Source organism: Takifugu rubripes, chromosome 11 (genome assembly GCF_901000725.2).
Source record: "Takifugu rubripes chromosome 11, fTakRub1.2, whole genome shotgun sequence".
Classification (NCBI taxonomy): Eukaryota; Metazoa; Chordata; class Actinopteri; order Tetraodontiformes; family Tetraodontidae; genus Takifugu; species Takifugu rubripes.
Window position 1 is genome coordinate 10,731,708 of NC_042295.1, and position 17,902 is coordinate 10,749,609.

Below are 17,902 nucleotides of genomic sequence, written 5' to 3' on the forward strand. Positions count from 1 at the left end.
TCTATAAAAGTGCACAGACTGTTTCCAGATTTGTTTGTAGATTTCTTCACTCCTATTTTTTATATATCCTGTTTGCACCAGTTTGATCTGGCGCTGCCGTTTCTCATGAAAATCCCCAAAAGTTAACAAATCAGCTCGGTGCAGTGAAGCAAATGAGCGTCGCAACTATTAATTTAGCAGTTTGATCACAGAGGAGAGGCCGAGCCGATTTGTGTTCTTTAATCTGTCTAATCTGGTTACAAAGGAAAGTTGTGCTTTGATGAACAGTGCAGAAGATGCAGAGCTGAAACCAGCGCGTATTAACTCCCCTCACGGTGTTTGTGTTCTAATTACACTGGGATTATTTTAAGCAGGATGGCTGATGGCCCTCCTCTGCATTAGCGAGGACCGCGGCGTACATCCGCCGGTTCCAGAGCCCCCCCCACTGGTGCCGGAGCTGTCAGATTGGATCGGGAGGTGCTGGAATGAGGGCCACACTTACTTTGGCCGTAAAAGGTTGTCTGGGCAGTTGTGTGTTAGGCGTGAGGACCGACACTGCAGGTGGGCGCTGATCACATGACAAACACACAGGCTTTCATTGAGGGAACGGGCCTCCCGGACCCATCCGTCTTCCACTCCCCGTCCTCCTGTTGGCGTCGTGCAGAACGGCGCGTCACGTGACGCACAGCTGCGCTCTGGCGGCGGCGTATTTTGCACCTTAGTCTGCAGCGTTCTTCGTGAGCCGTAGCGTCTCTTCACAGCCGCCATCCAGAAATGATTAGCAGCCTGACTGTAGAGCGACATCGCCATAGTTACGGGGACTGGATGGCCGTGCGAGGGAACGGCTGCTAATTATTTTTACTGTCTCGTGTTTTGTTCATTTGCTGTCCGTCTGTCATGCTGTGTGTCAGTATCATAGCGGCTGCACTTCACCCTGCGGGGGTGTGACAGGAAACAACATTCGTTTGGGGTTCACGGACTTTTTAACACTCTAGTTCAACAACCCATCGCACAATAAAGTTGCATGTTGTCGAAATCAGTAGTTGTTAAATAGTGAGTCAATGATACAAAAGGGTGTAATTATAGAGTGTTAAAGGGCTCTTTTTCAATAAATGCAATTCAAAACATCCAAGTAGTCGGAGGAAATTGTGTAACATTAAAATTCTTTCAGGTGTTACATGTTGGGTGTCAGGGACAAACGCAGGGAACCTTCTCTCCCGGTGACGACCTCAATTATAACAATTATAAAAACATCTTCTGCACTTCCGCCCGGAGGGACTTTTGCTCATTTCTCTGTCCGGAACAGGTCGAATTCTTTCCACAAAGTTTAAATTTGGGTTAAAAATAAGTTCAGTACTTCGACTGGGCCAAAGCGTTATGCTGCTTTGGACCCGCATCTGTCAGTTTATCCTTCCTTTGTCTGAAAGCTGCTGCTCCTTCTTCTTCTGGCAGCTGTGGCCTCGTGAAACATCTGTTCTCAGAGTTCCCTCCTGGTGATAAATTAAATAAATCATGCACTGTTCCACTAAATACACTGATATTCCCAAACACCAGCATCCGAAAGGTTTTTCTGATCTCCTGTTGTTGGATATCAGGAGGGAAAACTGTTGAATTCTTCCCGCATTTTCTTCATTTTGATGAAATAAACTCGTCTGTAGCTGAGAATTGTTTCCTGTTTGCTGTTGAAGTCTGAACAAGTCTGGTGAAGGGTTCTTCTGGATTAACTAACTGGAAGTGAATTCTTTATTGGCGCCTTAATAGTTTCGATTCTACGTGATTCAGCGCGGAGCTTTTTACACCAGCTCTGGTGACCGGTCAGTAACAAAGCTCAGGCAATTTCTCTCTTACATGTGTCTCACGTTGGACTGTAGAGTGAATCCAATGTTTTTCTGGAATGGAGGAACAGTGGTTTGGAAAAATAATAAGTCCCTGAGGGAACGGGGAGAATATTGTTCCGCGCATTCAGTCAGGAAACTGATTTTTCATTTGCGTTATCTGCTGTTCTGCAGCCGCGCATTCTTCTGTTGTTTTTTGGTAAATACCTGTCACAGAGAGTGTGACGGAGACCCCGGTCAGCTGCGGAAACAGAAGCCGCCACTGCGCACGAGGCTGTGATGTGCAGCCTTATTGAGTTACCTGCTTTAATATGCTCCTTCTCTCTGCTGGAGTGATGCAGAGCTGCTGGAATCGTACATTAGGGCGCTGATTTCATATGACGCCTCTCTGCTGTTTTCATTTTCTGTCATAGTGAAGGGTGAAATAGGTTTGCGGGGGTACATGTGCCAAAATGTTGTGACTATTTTTATATTTTTGTGTGTTATTTATTGTTTTCATTGCAGTTTCTCATTATCCTCATTATGATTTAACATCTCTGTGTCGGTCATCACATCCCATTGCTGTGCTTAAACATTATCTCTCATCCATAGAGCATGTTTTCATCCTTTTCACATGATTTAACCTGTCAGAGTTGACGTTTATTCAGCGCAAATTTAGTTTCAGCCCGATGTTCAGTGAATTGTGAATCAAAGAGTCATGTGTTCTGTGCGGGTCTAATCATCTTGTTTAAAAACAAATGTATCCTAGTGAGCTGCAAAATTATGCAAATCTCATTTTTAGTTTTGATTCGGAGGATCATTGCGTAATGTTTAAGCTAGCGTCCTGCCAAACCAAGGAAATCAGTTAGCCGACGTTAAACGTATTTGAGATATTTTTAGAGCACATTTCATATGAAAAGCTGCTGTTTTCTTCACAAGATCAGGACACAAAAGGCAACAAGCTATGAATAACCTAGCTGTATAAATAATTAGATTTGTAAAGTATCAGTAAAAGTGTGTGTAGCCCATGACCTGAAGAATTGTTTCTAACATCTCTACAGCAAGCAAAATTGGTTAAAGATGGCTACATAATAGCTTTCAAATCATTTCAGCGGCTTTCTGTGATGTAAGAGTTTAATAAATCAATAAATGTCCACAAACTTTGTTCTTCGATGCCTAAAAAGGGAAAACATGCGGTTAAAACAGATAAAGAACAATAAATCAGGTTAATCTAACACATTACCTGTACTGAACAGACAACATCTGAGTAGATTAAAGCTTCTTTGAAAAACAAAAACAAAAACCCATCAATATGTGCAGAACAGTGAGTTAAGACTGATGAATTATGGTGTGAGGAAAAATATGGATGAAGAATTACTGATGCTTTCAACGTCCTGTGAACCCAATATTGAATTTTTAACTTGAAAAGTCTCAAAGTAGAAGTTTCCTCTTATTGAAATAATCACCTTGTTGTTTGTGGTCCAAAGTTAGAAACTGTGGCAGCAGAACGTAAAACGTAGTTCTTAATGACTGAATAATCAAACATAATAGAGTGCAGAGCTATTTCCATCTCAGTGCAGCTTTTTAGCGTAGCCTCTTGATAGCTTGATTTCTCCTTGTATAACAATCATCTTTGTAAGGCATTCCTTTTCTTTTGTAATGTAGCTGTGGCAACACTTGAGTATTAAAAGCACAGCAGTGTTTTAAAAAGACTACTTTTAAAATAGCCGTTTTAATCAAGGGATATATTGTGCTATATAACAATAACAATGTCAGGTAAATGTTCCAGAACGAATAAAATACCATCAAATGGTTACTGTAGCTTACAGATATGCAATAAAAATTGATTAAAACAACCCTGTTTGTGTCAAAAAGGAGAGTCGTGTTGAGCTCAGTGGCTGATCTACACAAGCAAGAGCAGCAGGAAGCTCTGGCATGCTGACTGCTGCAGTCCAGCTTTGTCTGAATCAGGATGACTTTCTAAGAACTGCTCTGCCTTTTGTTGTTTGTTTTGTCTCTGTCCTCTACAGGCATCATGGACTCGACTTGAGCAGCACAAGGTATTCTAAATGCATGAATCTTTTTTACAACATCTATCTTTCACGAGGGGCCGGTTTTATTCCTGGGTGCAGATCAGGGTTTGCTCTCAAAGATCAGGCCCACAAACGTGTTTCTTTGGTGTTTGGTTTGTTTCCCGTGTTAGTGGGCGGCAGCCAGATCTTTTGGTCACCACATACTGTGGAAACGTGAGAAATGCCGCTCCGCCGTCTCTATTTTTAGAGCAGAATGTACCATATTAAAGGACACATTAGAGACAGGTTTTTCTGTTTGGTCTTCAAACAAAGAGGAAGTTGTGCTCTCCTGAAGCGTGACATAAAAGAGGCACCGCACTTTCTTTTGCTGGTCTATATTTAGACCAAAGTGAACTTTCACTGTATTTTTATAACTTTTGATTGCTTAAATTGCCTTTTTTTAAAAAAAAATAAAATACGCGCGTTATTTTTAACTCTAGGAAGCTCTGCACTTCAGGTGAATTATTTCCTTTTGATCTGGGTGCTTTTGTATTTTACGATGCTCTTTTCTGTTCACTGTTGGCTGCGTTTTCTCTCTCTCCCTCTCTCTCTCTGTCTCTCTCTCTTTCTCTCTCCCCCACAATATCCCAGCTGCACATTTCTGGCTCTGGGTTGTGAATCTGTCAGATATTTTTCTTCAGATGAGGCATTCACGCTTCAAAAAGTCTGACATGAAGCCTGAGAGTTACACGCTGGGCTCTTCTTTATGTTGTTTTTTTTTTTCCCGGGAAATGCAGCCCAGGAGGCGGAGGTGGAGGGGACGCCACATTTGTATGCGCGACCAGCCGAGATTTGGTGCGACATGAGTTAAACGCGTCCTCTGCGTATCCGCGGTTTTGTGCTCTCTTGTTGCAGCGCCATCCCAATGTTGGTAAAGCCGAAGGAGCCGTTTAAAGAGCCCCGCTGCTTCTTTACTGTGATTTATTGAACGAGCATCTGTCTGAGCGTCATTATTTTCCACTTCCTCCCCTGTTTTATGGCAGGATTTAGCAGGGAAATGTAAATTGGGTCTGTATCGAAAGTAGTTGAGAATAATGATCAGACTACTGCAGGGAGGCAGCCTATTCATATAGATAAGACTGCAGAAATCTAGGTGCACTGCACATCCGTTTTCGGTTTGATATCCAGGATAATTAATAAGGAAACGAGTGACTGCAGCCACAGAGAACCCCTCCGTCTCTTCAGCCTCGGCACCGAAGCATACGGATGTAAACGGTGGTGCGTTGCTGCGCATGTTGCACAGATGTAGGAGTCAGACGCAGCAGCACGAGGGTGAGAATAAAAGGCCAGTGTGTTACATAAGTACCTCCCTGGTCCTGCTACCCGCTCTGCATAATGAATGCTCCAGACATGCTTTGTCCATTGTTATTGAAAGGCAAACTAACAGGGGTGCCTCTTACACAGCCACCAGCGCTGGGATATAATTCAATATGTGTAAAAGCATCCGCGCGATTGCTTTGTGCGCCGCTTGGATCAAAGCCACGAAAGGACCCGGTTGGGAGAGTCAACATATTCAGTCCTGCAGCCGAAGGGTAATTTATGAAACCCCGAAGCGTTCAGAATGCCTATATTAAATTGCAGCCCATGCATCCACAAAATAAGCTTTTCTCTTGATTTCAGACCTGCGGCGCTCGGAGAATCTTAGTCAACAACACCTGAGATTAACTTTGGGGATGAATTTTGGAAATAAAACAAAGAATAAAATGTGGTTTTCAGATACTGTGTAATGTGTGGTTGAAACGATAGCTGGCAGGTTTGTCTCCTGACAAAGAGGGAGTTCAGACTCTAATGGTGACAGTTTAGTTTCATATTACAGCTGCGGCCACGGTAACATGATAGTGGTTGACCCCAAGGTCACCGTGCCACCTGCAGCCAGACGTCGTTCCCCTGTCCGAGCAAATAAACAGGTTTCTCTGGAAAAAGGTCGTCGACACGTCTCGTTAGTCAGCCGTGGGCAGTTATTTCCCCAGTTTCAGATGTGACTCGTGCGACCCGGAGCGAACGCTGCTGCCACACTAAACCCTGAGTGCCTTCCAGAGATGGGGTGCAAACGTGGCGTTCGAGGCGCTGCTCCTACGTCTGTCGGGCCGTAGACGTCGTCAGCGTCTTTCACAAGTTGCCAAGCCTCCATGTGAAAAGCCGCCGGAGGTTTTTGGTGCCTTCTGACATGAATTATGGATGATCTCCCCAGTGTACCCTCAGATGGCTCCTTATGTATCCACATCTTTAGAGCAGAGAGCTCTGTCCTTTTAATTCATCTAATATTTTTCCTCAACGTCTTGAATCCCTTTGTTTTTTCTTTCTTTCCTTCAGGTGTTTGTGCTCTGCAGATGTGAATGTGCAACGATCTGCGCGTTTGGGGTTTTTATGGGGGGATTTTTTTAACCGAAGTATCTGCTCTCCTCTAGAGTCTGGATGGAAATGTGGTGGTGAGGAGTGACGCTCGCGTCTCGTCCCTCACCCTGAAGTACGCCAAGTACACGGATGCGGGTCAGTACCTCTGCACAGCTCGCAGCGCCATCGGAGAGGACGAGCAATCTGCATACCTGGAGGTCCGCTGTGAGTATCGCCCTCTCTTACGACGCCTGCCACCGTCCCGTGTTTCGGTTGTAGGTCACATGAAACCCTTTTTTAAAAAAAAAATTAGATGCTCCAAAAATCAACGGCGATGTTGCGGTTTACACCTGGGAGGGAAACGCTGTGAACATCAGCTGCGAGGTTCAGGCTCACCCCAGCGACGTGTCGATAATGTGGCTGAGAGACGGGCTGCAGCTCCCCAGCGGCAACGCCACCAACGTCAAGATCTTCAGAAGTCCTTCGCTCAGCTACCTTCAGGTAAACACAGCCGTGCGCCGCACTTGGAACCGCAGGTAACAGACCGTAAAATAAATAAACCTACACCCTCCCCCCTTCGCCCCCCCCTTCGCCCCCTCCTGGCATCAAGATTTCATGGGGATGGACTTGAAGTAAAGAGTTTTCATGCAGCTTCATTGTGGGGGAAAAAATCTAATGAATAATTCAGCTGCAGGAAAACTCACTGCTACACAAAATGCTGCCGTAGTGGACAAACAAAGGTCACCTTTGTAGATTTTGACACCGTTTCTTTCTTCTGTCGGTGGATTTATTTCTATTTCTTCCTCCCTTCAGATAATTCCGGGTTCTGAAAATGACTTTGGGAGCTACAACTGTACTGCTTCCAACGAGCTGGGCACAGAGTCCAAGGAGTTCCTGCTCATTCAGGCCGGTCAGCACTTTTGCTTCATTAATATCTGTGAATGCCTTCAAATGCATCTTTAATGTAACATATAGCACATATAGTTTTAAACCCACTAGCCTAGCATGCAAAATCACGCAGAAGTTGAATTCATTTGAACCCAAAACACTGACTAGAATATGCGGTTTCCCGGAGCAGTGTTTGTTTTGTAGACTGAAGCACTTAACCAACACCAAATAATTTGCATATTCCCCCTGGATTTTGAAATGTAAGCTTTGGTGACTTCCTTAAAACAAACAGCATTTTCCAAGGATTTGTGTGTAAAATGAATTCAATTATATGGCAGCGCTTCACCATCTGTATGTTCACAAACAGCCTTGTGTGCTCACGCAGAAAGCAGAAACACCAGAGAAAACAAGGAGATAATGTCATTCTTACCCCGTAATATGAGGTAAATTAACTGCATGAAGCAGAGTCTTCTCACAGAGCAGCATATGGTTGATCACAATGTGGCTTTTCATTTAAAGCATCAAAGTGGGAGAATAAAATCCTGCGGTAACACAAGAGCAGTGTGGGAAGTCTGATCACCCACCAGTATACCGCTAATGTGGCCATTCTCACAGGTTTAAGTGGATCCATTTTAGTTGAGTTCGTTAGCACAGCGGCGACGCGACCACTCATCACGTGCAATTTGCACCCAAAACGCAGCGTGAACGCTGCCATTTGGCTTCAATGGACAATCATTTTTCCCACATTTTCTCAGAGGTCCCATCAGCTCCGTCCATCGTCGAGGTGAGAGCTTTCTCCACCACGGCGCAGATCCAGTTTGAGGAGCCTGAATCCACCGGAGGCGTTCCCGTGCTGAAGTACCGAGCCCAGTGGAGGATCCAGGGGCGGGGCAGCTGGGCCCAGGGCGTCTACGACATCCAGCAAGGTCAGATTAAAGTAGGAGTGATGCTGTTTGGAGGAAATAAACATCGGTTTAAGTTTACGTGTCGAAACAATCGAGTCGATTGGGGACTTCTGCTGTCATGGAACAGGCGCCATCAACGAGGTGACCATCAGAGAGCTGAAGCCAGAGACCAGCTACCAGGTACAGCTGTCCGCCATCAACGGCAAGGGTGAAGGGGAAAGCAGCGCAGCCGAGTTCTTCAAGACAGAACCCGTCAGTAAGTGGTCGAATCAAAACTTGATCTCTTTTTTTAAAACTCTGATCACCTTCGGTCATGTCTGGCTTTCCTCAAAGGATAAAAAAAATCACTCCAGAGTCACTTCAGCCAATATTTGCTTCAGTTATGATCACAGTGTCCTTTAAAATGCAGTTTTTGTGTTTGTACAGATGTTTGCTTGCAAATTGTGAATATTATGTACGTATTCCTGGGCTTTATTATTTAGCCGTTGGCGCCCCCTGTTGGCCCGACATGCGAGTTTCTAGTTAGAGCTTGCTCACATTGTTTGTGACAGGTGATGAATTATTGGTTCCATTTCTATTTATAAAGGAACACTCTCCACGCCACAGCTGGTGCGTGTGTGTGTGCTTTTTCTCTAATTTGTAATGAATATTGCAGCAGTAATGTCAAAAACCATCAGCAATGTAGAACAAATACACATCGAGTGGGAAAGAGCTGAAAAACTGCAGATCTGCTCCATCTGTCTGTCTGTTATATCACTCAGGCCCTAGTTTCGCAACAAATGACTCACCTTTTTTTCCCCTCAGTGTTCATTTAAAATCTGTCCATTTTAATTACGGTTAGAATCAAACCATCTGCAATTGCCTGCATTTTCATTTTAAGCCGTTTCATTTCTCTTTTCGGTCCAAATCTGTGCATTTTCGCCTTAAATGCGGCCGTTCATCTGTGGAAATCTTTCGGCTGAGCGTTGCCTCTTGTGCTGACAGCTGATTCTGATCATCTGACCTGTCCTCTTTAATGTCCGTAGATGGCCTTTATCATTATTTCTCTGAAGACACAGGTTTGTTCTGCAGTGAAGAGAGTAGCTGTTAGCCGCTGTAGCCGCAGCCCCATCACCCCTGCTGCTAGCTCCATCTATACCTGCTAACTTTAAAGTAGCACTTCAGTCCCTTCTCTCTAGGCTCCGTCTATTTCCTCTAGATTAGACATCACCCTCCCTCCATTAGCTGACAGCTCTGTCATAATAGCACGATGAGTTGTGGCTTCTGAATCCGTCGGCAGGATTTATTCATCATTTGTCATGCATTTAAAGGCATTTCTCTGTCTCTTATGTGTGATGTGATGTTTTTATTTGATATTTGGATTAGACCCATCAGCAGTGATTAAATACGGGGCATCATTAAGGACAGATTATTGGGGAACGCTAACAGATTAATTTCTCTGCTCATTTTTCAGAAACAAATACCTTTTTTGTGCCTCTGTGTCAGTAATATTGAGGTTCTGGCACTTTCTTGTCTGTTCTGTTATGTGCATTTTCTTCCTTGTGCCTTTTATGTGTCCTTTCATGTGACTGTTGGCTTGCATGGTTCTGACGGTCCCCTCCCACTCTACAGAAGGTACTCGTTGCCGCAGATTTCTGACAGAAGGCTTTAGAAACCCTCAGTTGAACAGTGCATTATTGCGTAATCGTCACCCCAGCCCCATTAATCAGCCGCGCGGAGCTTTGCCTCAGCAGAGTGAATGAAAGAGAGCCGGAGAGACAGTCACGAGCGCTCGATGCCGACGTTTTCCACCATTTCAACTTATGTTACCGTCCTCGTTGTAGAGGACGCCTTTAATTGGGGAATCTTCTGTCTGCAGTGGAATCTGATGGCAGAAAATCAGCCCTTTTGAGTTTCCTCTGGTTCTCAGTCATTTTCCTATTAACGCTGAGCTGTTGCTAACCAGTGCAGCCGTCCTTAAAGCCTAACCCCCGCCAGCTAACCTGGGCAGTATTATTAGACAGTCAGAGGATTGATGCCAACTGTCGTGTATATCCTCTCCTCTTTACTGGAAGATTTATTTTGTCCGCTGTCTGGGTGCATTTTAAACTGCAACAAATCATTTGCACGCTCCTCAAAGCAATTTTGACAGAAAAGTTCAGACTTGAGCATGAAGGGAAAAGCTTTCAGCAGATTTCAAGGATGCCTGTTTTACTTAAACAGTTGTGACACATTAGCTGCAGAAGTAATTGAACGTCTGGTGTCGTTTTACATGGTGAAGGAAAAGAAAACACAGCCACCAAAGTTTAACCTTAAAAGGCGACAGTTAAATGTGTTTGCCCGTGTTTAAATTCCAGTTTTACAAGCTTAACAAATCTCCTTTGGTTCTCGGTCGCCCGTTTCTTTCCTTTCTGGTCGTATGAGTAACAAACTCGGAGACTAACAGAACATTTGCTCAGTAAAATCAGCTCATCTTCATTCAAACAAGCCTTTGACCCTCCTCCATCTTGCTTTCGTTTGCCTGCAGGAAACCCAAACCCCCCTAAAGTGGAAGGGGAGCTCGAACTCAAAGGCAACTCCATGAAAGTCAGTTGGGTGAAGCAGGACGACGGCGGCTCGCCCATTTTACATTACCTGATCCGATATAAACCAGTGAGTATGAAGAGGGCACCTGGCCCGTCACAATAACCAGTCAAAAACGCCTCTTTGTGTCTCCTGAAGCTCCAGTCGTCCGAGTGGAAACCAGAGATCCGGATGCCGAGCAACAGCGAGTATGTTGTCCTCAGGGGGCTGGAGTGGGACACGGAGTACGACATCCACGTGGTGGCAGAGAACCGCAAGGGCAAATCCCAGCCAGCAACCATGTCCTTCAGGACCTCCGTGCAGCCGGAGGCCATCCCAGGTACCCGAACACACCACGCCCGAACTAACCAGACGCCAAACTCAAAGCTCAAAAACCAGACGGTTGATTTGACGGCTAAATCGATATCAGATCGAGAACGATTCCTCGATAGAAATGTATTCCTTTTTTTTATCATTTTTTAAACCAGCTTGAGTTTGTGCTCACAGTGGGGACAGGATGTGTGCATGCAGGGTGAAATGACTCTTTAACCGTGTGGATTTTTGCCCCGGTGCTAATAGAACCTTTAAACTGACCCTGGGTTCACTGTTGATTAATCACTCGGTAACTTCAGGCCTTAACCGCAGCGCTAGGGTTCGTCATCAGCCGTAGCAAAACTAAACGGTAGCAGCGCATTTTCCTTCCCTAACCTCTTTTCATTTGCTAATCGAATCATTTCCCTTCCACCCCCTCATTGAATCATTCTCTGCTGATGCCGTAGTTTTCCTTTGTGCTTTTGTTTGGGTCTGTTCTGACGTTTCGCTCACTCCTTTTTATTATTTTCGGTTTTATACCTGACACATTTTCACTTTCTCTCTTCATCTGTTCTCCCCACCCTTATTTCCCCCCTGTTTTCTTTCTTTATTTCTCTCTCTCTCGCTGTTCCTGCCTGGTCCTGGACATTGGTGTGGTGGACTCCATGAACATTTGCGCCCCGACCCGTTTCCATTTTGGTGTGTTGGGCCGGCTCTGCCCCCCCCCCACTCCTCCCCCCTCCCCTTCTCCAGCCACTCAGGGCTGTCCATCCGTGACGCACACTTTGGCTTCACTCATTCTGTCCCTCACCGCCGTGCTGCTGCTCTCGTAGCCGACGCCGCCGTCCCAGAGTGGCGCCGCCTCTCTCTGGCCTGACGTCTCTGGACACTTTTCTCTGATGTCCACAACAGACTTGTGAAAAAAGGGGCGCGGCTCCCTCTTCGCAGCACTAACAGAGCTAGCCGTCAGTACTAGACAGCAGGGAGGAACGACCGATTAGAGGAGTATAGCGACGCTGAAGTAAGGTTTAATTAAAGTACTTGTGTTAGTAAAGGCTGAGTGCTGGGCCTGGCTGTTTACATCCACTGTTTTTAATCCCTCACAGAACCATCTTACTGAACACGTTTGTAATAAAGCCAATTACTGTACAGAATTATCCTTATCAAGAACCGTCTGTGCTGATTTCTTGGGTTTTATATGCATGTAATCTATGTCACTGTCATCCAAACTACCTGTTTTTGTACGTTCATCTCGGAGGGTGCTGTGTGCCGATCTAGCAGATCTCGATCGCCTCTTACTTATCCGTGTGTGAGCGATTGCATTTATCGAGCTTTGGGTTTGCAAATTAAAATGGATTTGACTCAAACGTTTCGCGTCGTGTTCATGAGTGACACCCCAGAGGGAAGTTTGAGCTGTCGGCCTCAGAGAGCCCAACAGGTGAGTGGGTTTTTCTTTATGGAGCTGCTGGCGGTCGCGCCGGCACGCTAGCGGTTGTTACGTGGCTCCCGATGTTGAGATCCGTCCTTTTCCACGCTCCCTATCCGACAGACGTGCACGACGAAGCGGCGCTCTCCATGGGCATCGTGCTGTGGGCCGGGATCCTGGTGGTGGCGTTCGTCCTCCTCCTGCTCGCCGTGGACGTCACCTGCTACTTCGTCAACAAGTGCGGCCTCATCATGTGTCTCTGCGGCAAGTCGGGAACGGGGACCAAAGGCCACAACCTGGAGGAGGGCAAGGCCGCCTTCATGTGAGCCGCACCGCTTGTGTAACCAGAAATAAAGGCAGATGTTGAGCCAGCAGTCCCAAACTGTCCATTACTTTCCATTAAGACAGGCAGGTCGTTGTGTAGCATAGCAGGTTTGTCTCAGGCTTCCTCGGGAGCAGAAAGAATAATAGGAGTCAATAACACGAATGGATTTCTCCCCTCAGTGAAAGTGTTTCATGTAAGTGCAGGACAAATGCTGTCAAGGTTAAAGGATAGCAGGGCTGGAGCGCGAGCTGCTTCCCTTTTCTATAAATCTACTCGGACGCTCGCCAGCGGTCGCGATTGAGTCGGTAAATTCAGGCAATCTCGCCTGGCGCCGTTTTAATCAGGATCTTTGGCTCTCTGTCCCGCAGCAAAGATGAATCCAAAGAGCCGATAGTAGAGGTCCGAACGGAGGACGAGTGCACCGCAAATCATAACGCGGCCGGACCGACGGAGCCCAACGAGACGACGCCTCTCACGGAGCCGGAGTGAGTCCACAACACACGCGCCTTCCGCTTCCTCTCTGTATCCGTTGCGCGCTGCACTCCACTTCAAAGAATGACGGCGGCGTTCACCAGGAGGCCCATTTGATCTGGACCACGACTCAGAACCGGTCCATTCTGGAGTGGAGTCCACTCGATTGTGTGGCTTTTCTGTTTTTCCTCCCTTGTAAAAGGGACGAGCGCACTTTGTGTTTTTCGGCTCCGGTTTCGGAGACTTTTCAGTTCCGTTTCGTTGAGGTTGAAGCAATACCAGTTCACGACAGACGGGCCGCGGCCGGCTCACGCCAACCCATTTGATGAGGCGCCCATCTCATATCGGCAGGCTGGAAAACCGAGACGACCCAGTATGAGATTGTCACTGGTACTGTTCAACCCTCGTGGGTGGTTCTAGTAGTGTTGTGCTGTTCTGCAGGACGACCGGCGCTTCTTTTCTTCAAACGTCAGTTTGGCTAGCGAGTGCCTTCCATGTCGGTGTGTGTATGAGGCGCAGCCTTTAATGTCCACTCACAGCATGACACCTGGCTTCTCTTTTCTTTCTCGTGTTCGGCTTCTCCGTTGCTGTTCTTTAAGTTGCTTTGTGGATTGTTTGTGTGATCTTCTGAAGCCAACTAACCCCTCTGCATGCTCTGCTCGGAGCCACCCTTCCTCTGTCACAGTCACCCTGGTGTCTAGTCTGTGTGTCTCTGTTCTCTCCCGCTCTCTCAGGCTGGCGGCTTACACCGCTGCTCTGGCACTGGACACCCTCTCCTCCGTAGCCACCAGCTCTGACACGGCCACTGCAACCATTGACCCAGCTCAGGACAGCCCCTCTAGCGAGACCACCACCCTCACTTGTAGCCTGTCTACCCCCGCCAACGAGCCGTCCGACCCCTCGCCCGGCCCTCTCCCGGCCCCGGCCCCGACCCCAGAGTCAAACGCCGGGCTGCCAACTCCCATCATCTCTTCTTCCACCATAGAAGCTAAAATGGCTCCTTTAGTAGAGCAGAGAGGACGCGATGCCTCGGAAGAACAGGACAGAACGAGCCCTCCTCCCGTCACCCCCGAATGGACCAGACCGCAGAAACCTGGGACACCGATACCACCGAAGCGTAGGCACTCTCCAAAACTCGCCGCTCTGCACGCTAAGGGTAGCCCCCCCGTGTCTCCGCTGGCAGCGTCCTCTCCCTCCGTCGAACCCAAGAAACAGGCTCCCAGCCCCCCGGCCGCCAAGCCCGACCCCGTGGTCTTTGACACTGAGACCCCAGCACAGCCTGGCTCTCGATCCACCAAACCAGAACCCGAGTCGGTCCCAGATCCCAGCGAAGGTGGTCACATAGTAAACAACCCGCGTGCCCAACCTGATGACGACACGCCCCGTCCCAAAACCGCCGGAGTACCTAGTCTAGTAGCAGGCGCCCCCTCTCCGTTGCCCATTACTCCCATTATCTCCGTCCCCGCCCCTGCTCGAACCGACGCCCTGGCCTCTAACGATTTCCTCACGCCTCTCTCCGACACGTACGACTTACTGACCCCCGAGGCAGGACCCAAAAATGCAGATTTAGAGCTAGAGCTGACTAACGGGACCGAAAGAGCCTCACTGATCCCCGAAGACCTTATTAGCTTAGAGAGCCCCCCCTCTCTGCCCAATGGAGATGGCGCAGACCTCCCCCTCACAGGCCCAGCGGTGGAGGCTTCAGAGACTCTGGCCAAGACCGCTCCTCCTGTCAACGATGAGTACGGCTCCCTCTAGAGGTTTATCTGTGTGTTTGCGTGTGCGTGGACGTGTAACTTGTATGCCCATTCATTCACCACCACATCTTGCCATTGATCACGCAATATGCTATATTGTAATGGTAAACTGTGGCAGTGATGCTGGCGGGTTAGTCGACCTTGTGCTGTGATAGTCACGTGAAAATGACGTTTCCTCACGCTTGTGTGTAACCGCGGGCCGTGCAAATTTCGCGACATTCACCGGAGGGAAAAAGGCCCTTTCAGACACGCAGCAGAAATGCGGAGATAGATGGATGTTTGATCCAGCATTTACATTTACTTTGCATTCTGGTCCGATAAGCGGTGGTGGGGATTTTAACGAATCCCCCATGCTGATTGTGGTGTCTCTCATGAACTGGCTCATTTTGAGCACCAAAACACCCCTCTGACATAACCCTGCATGGTCAGATGTTAATAGAAAATCATGTGTGCGCACAGAATTATTAATTACTGCCGAGACAAGTCTTATAATATTGGATTAATAATGTAAATGCGGCCTGTGTAATGCGTCATTCGTCTTCTCATCCACTAGATGGCAGCGTTGTGCAGGCAGCGATACCATTTATGTAACAGGCCTTGAAGGTCTGAGCACAGCTGTGATGCATCCATCACTTTAATGGCCGTTTCATGCAACATGTCTGAAAGGGGCTTTATTTAAGCAACAAATGCTTTGTCTCTCAAATACTCACCAACTCTGCTGCTCTGTTAGAGAGGGCTGAGGTTCTTCTGCTCTGGATGTGGACGCTGCGCTGCATTCACGCAGCACACGTCAGTTCCGGAGCCGTTAGTCCCTCTGATGTAAAGCTAAACTGATGGATTTCCACCAGGAAGAGTAGCCGATACTGGAGGAACTCTCTGCCGTTGTCTATGTTTATCAAAGTGCCGTCGAGGTGGTGAAGAAATATGTAAAAAAGACCCTTTAACTGCAGGCGTCTTCTTACATATTGGATGATGTCATTGAGAATAAGAGGTTGTATTTCAGCGTTCGACGGGGTCTCACTTCGCATGTTTCTCTTCCTCCGCTGCAGGAAGATTTTCTCTGACGAGAAAGGCAAACTGGAGGAGGCGGAACTGTCGAAGGCCCGGACCGGGATCGCCGCAGAACACAACAGCATCATACAGACAAACCCCGCCCCCAACAAGGCGTGATGGCGCCCGGGGACGTCGGCCCGACTCCAACTCTTGTTTTTTCCAGCAGCGCCGAGTGAGAAACGGTGCAGGAGTTATGATTTCCAGTGCCCTTAAACACACCTTTTCAACAATGTTCTGATTGGTTCCACTGCGCTTTGGCCACACCCCCTTCCTGGTATATGTTTACTGTCCACCCGAGGAGTCGAGCTTACATCATGAGAGATTTATTTTATTTTTTTATCGTTATTTTATGAACAGAAATTAACGGCGCCTGGTTACATGTACAAAACTTAGACTTTTACTTTCTATTGTGTGTGTGTGTGGGTGTGTGTGTATAGTTTCAATTGCATTGCATAAAAATGATTGAGATATAAGAGGAGAGGGGGAAAAAAGGACTATGTATAGAAATTATTTTTCTTATTTTCGTGTTTTTCAAACGTGAAACTGCATCGCAACCTTTCGGGCGTCTTTAATTTTGCGAGCTGGTCACGTAAATAGCTTGTTCTGCATGTCTGCAAGAGGCTGTGAAGTTTTGTTTACCAGGTTCACTTTTGTCCTTCACCGTTGGCTCACAGATACGGCACGCCGGCCTCGGCCAGACGTAAGCCCGGGTTCAGCGCTTGGATTATAACTGTATCCGTTACGGCTATAATAATGCAGGATTAACCCACAGCCCACTGCAGCAGGAGAGAGAGAGAGAGAGAGAGAGAGAGAGAGAGAGATCCCCACGACTGTGTGCCCGTTTTATGAGCTGATGTATTCAGTCTGTCACCGGTTCCCTTAAAACCTGTGGATAGAAGCACTGATTCCAGAGGCCGAAGCCTCACATTATCATTCATTTGACTCCAAAAAAGAAGAGATATATAGATATATAACTACTTTAAAGAGTTTTTTCCATGTCCTGCCTGCAGAATCGTGCACCGTGCCTGTGTGTCAATAGATTGTCTCGTCATCAGTTTCTATGATAATCTGCATAGCTTTGTCGTGGGAGATTTAGCCGATTCTTTTGAGTTACTCTATTGTATTACTAGAAAAAAAGTATGCTAAATGGACTACTGTGGTCATTATAACACGTGTAGTGTGTAACAGTCCGTCTCTGCTCACAGCACTATATATTGCCAGCTATACTGGAGGAAGGTGTTTTGACATGTGGCATGAATTCAGTGCGTACTTTATAACTTATACCTGCAAAAACAGATAGTGTGTTTGTTTGTTGGGGGAGGGGGTGGGGGTCTCGTAACACTTAAATCGCACGTGTTATCTTCAGGGCTTGATCTGGCATTGCTACACACTGTTTTTAGTTTTTCTTCCTCCATTTGTTACTGAAGTGTCGTGTACCGTGGTCTTTGGATTTCTTTGTTTGGTTTTTGTCTCTTTTTTTTTCGTACAAAAGTCACTCACCGGGAGCTGGGAAACTCGAGGATGCCGAGGAGGGAGCGGGGAGGTACGTCCCAAATTTGCTCGCTTCGCTCCCTCGCCTGGACGCTCCTTTGGGTTTTATTGGGTCAAACTCAGAAAAATGTGTTGTGTACAGTCTGAGGGCTAACCCATTTACAAAATAATAATAAAAAAATGGTTTCCGAATTTAATTCTGTACTGGCCCATTTTGTCACATTCAATTACTCGTCGCTTCCTTTGACACAAAAAACAAACCCAAAACAAACGCGTCTCGTCTTAAATACCAGCCTGCAGTGACCCAACTCGTCCACTAGATGTCAGCAACGCTCATGTTTTCGGCTCACCTGTCGCCGGTTCTCGCCATGTCATGGACACTGGACTATTTACGGAAAGGTTACAGCAAACAGGTTATGTCGGGGCTGGAAATTCCTCTGGCTGCTTGTACACAGCGATAGAGGGACAAATAAACACGTGTTACATAATGCATGTTTGTGCAATAGTAAGGTCCATGCTAGGATGTCTAAATAG

At 46.9% G+C, this 17,902-nt stretch overlaps 1 protein-coding gene across 15 annotated transcripts in view; it reads left to right on the forward strand.

Annotated features, from left to right (window-relative positions):
* Positions 1 to 17,565, forward strand: part of ncam1b (neural cell adhesion molecule 1b) — a 41,624-nt gene extending 24,059 nt beyond the window's left edge. For 2 of the 15 annotated variants that reach the window (XM_029844453.1, XM_029844455.1), the window contains 14 exons: positions 3,824 to 3,853; positions 6,274 to 6,424; positions 6,513 to 6,700; positions 7,013 to 7,109; positions 7,843 to 8,013; positions 8,120 to 8,248; positions 9,018 to 9,050; positions 9,604 to 9,606; positions 10,499 to 10,623; positions 10,693 to 10,873; positions 12,395 to 12,593; positions 12,965 to 13,081; positions 13,802 to 14,809; positions 15,874 to 17,565. In XM_029844453.1, coding sequence (XP_029700313.1) covers positions 3,824 to 3,853; positions 6,274 to 6,424; positions 6,513 to 6,700; positions 7,013 to 7,109; positions 7,843 to 8,013; positions 8,120 to 8,248; positions 9,018 to 9,050; positions 9,604 to 9,606; positions 10,499 to 10,623; positions 10,693 to 10,873; positions 12,395 to 12,593; positions 12,965 to 13,081; positions 13,802 to 14,809; positions 15,874 to 15,994 — 2,553 coding nt within the window. In that variant the 3' untranslated portion in view covers positions 15,995 to 17,565. Of the gene's footprint in view, positions 1 to 3,823; positions 3,854 to 6,273; positions 6,425 to 6,512; positions 6,701 to 7,012; positions 7,110 to 7,842; positions 8,014 to 8,119; positions 8,249 to 9,017; positions 9,051 to 9,603; positions 9,607 to 10,498; positions 10,624 to 10,692; positions 10,874 to 11,598; positions 12,213 to 12,394; positions 12,594 to 12,964; positions 13,082 to 13,801; positions 14,828 to 15,873 lie in introns of those variants that run through there. The other 13 variants (XM_029844456.1, XM_029844464.1, XM_029844457.1 and 10 more) reach the window with 10 other exon arrangements.
* Positions 17,566 to 17,902: the final 337 nt, after the last annotated feature.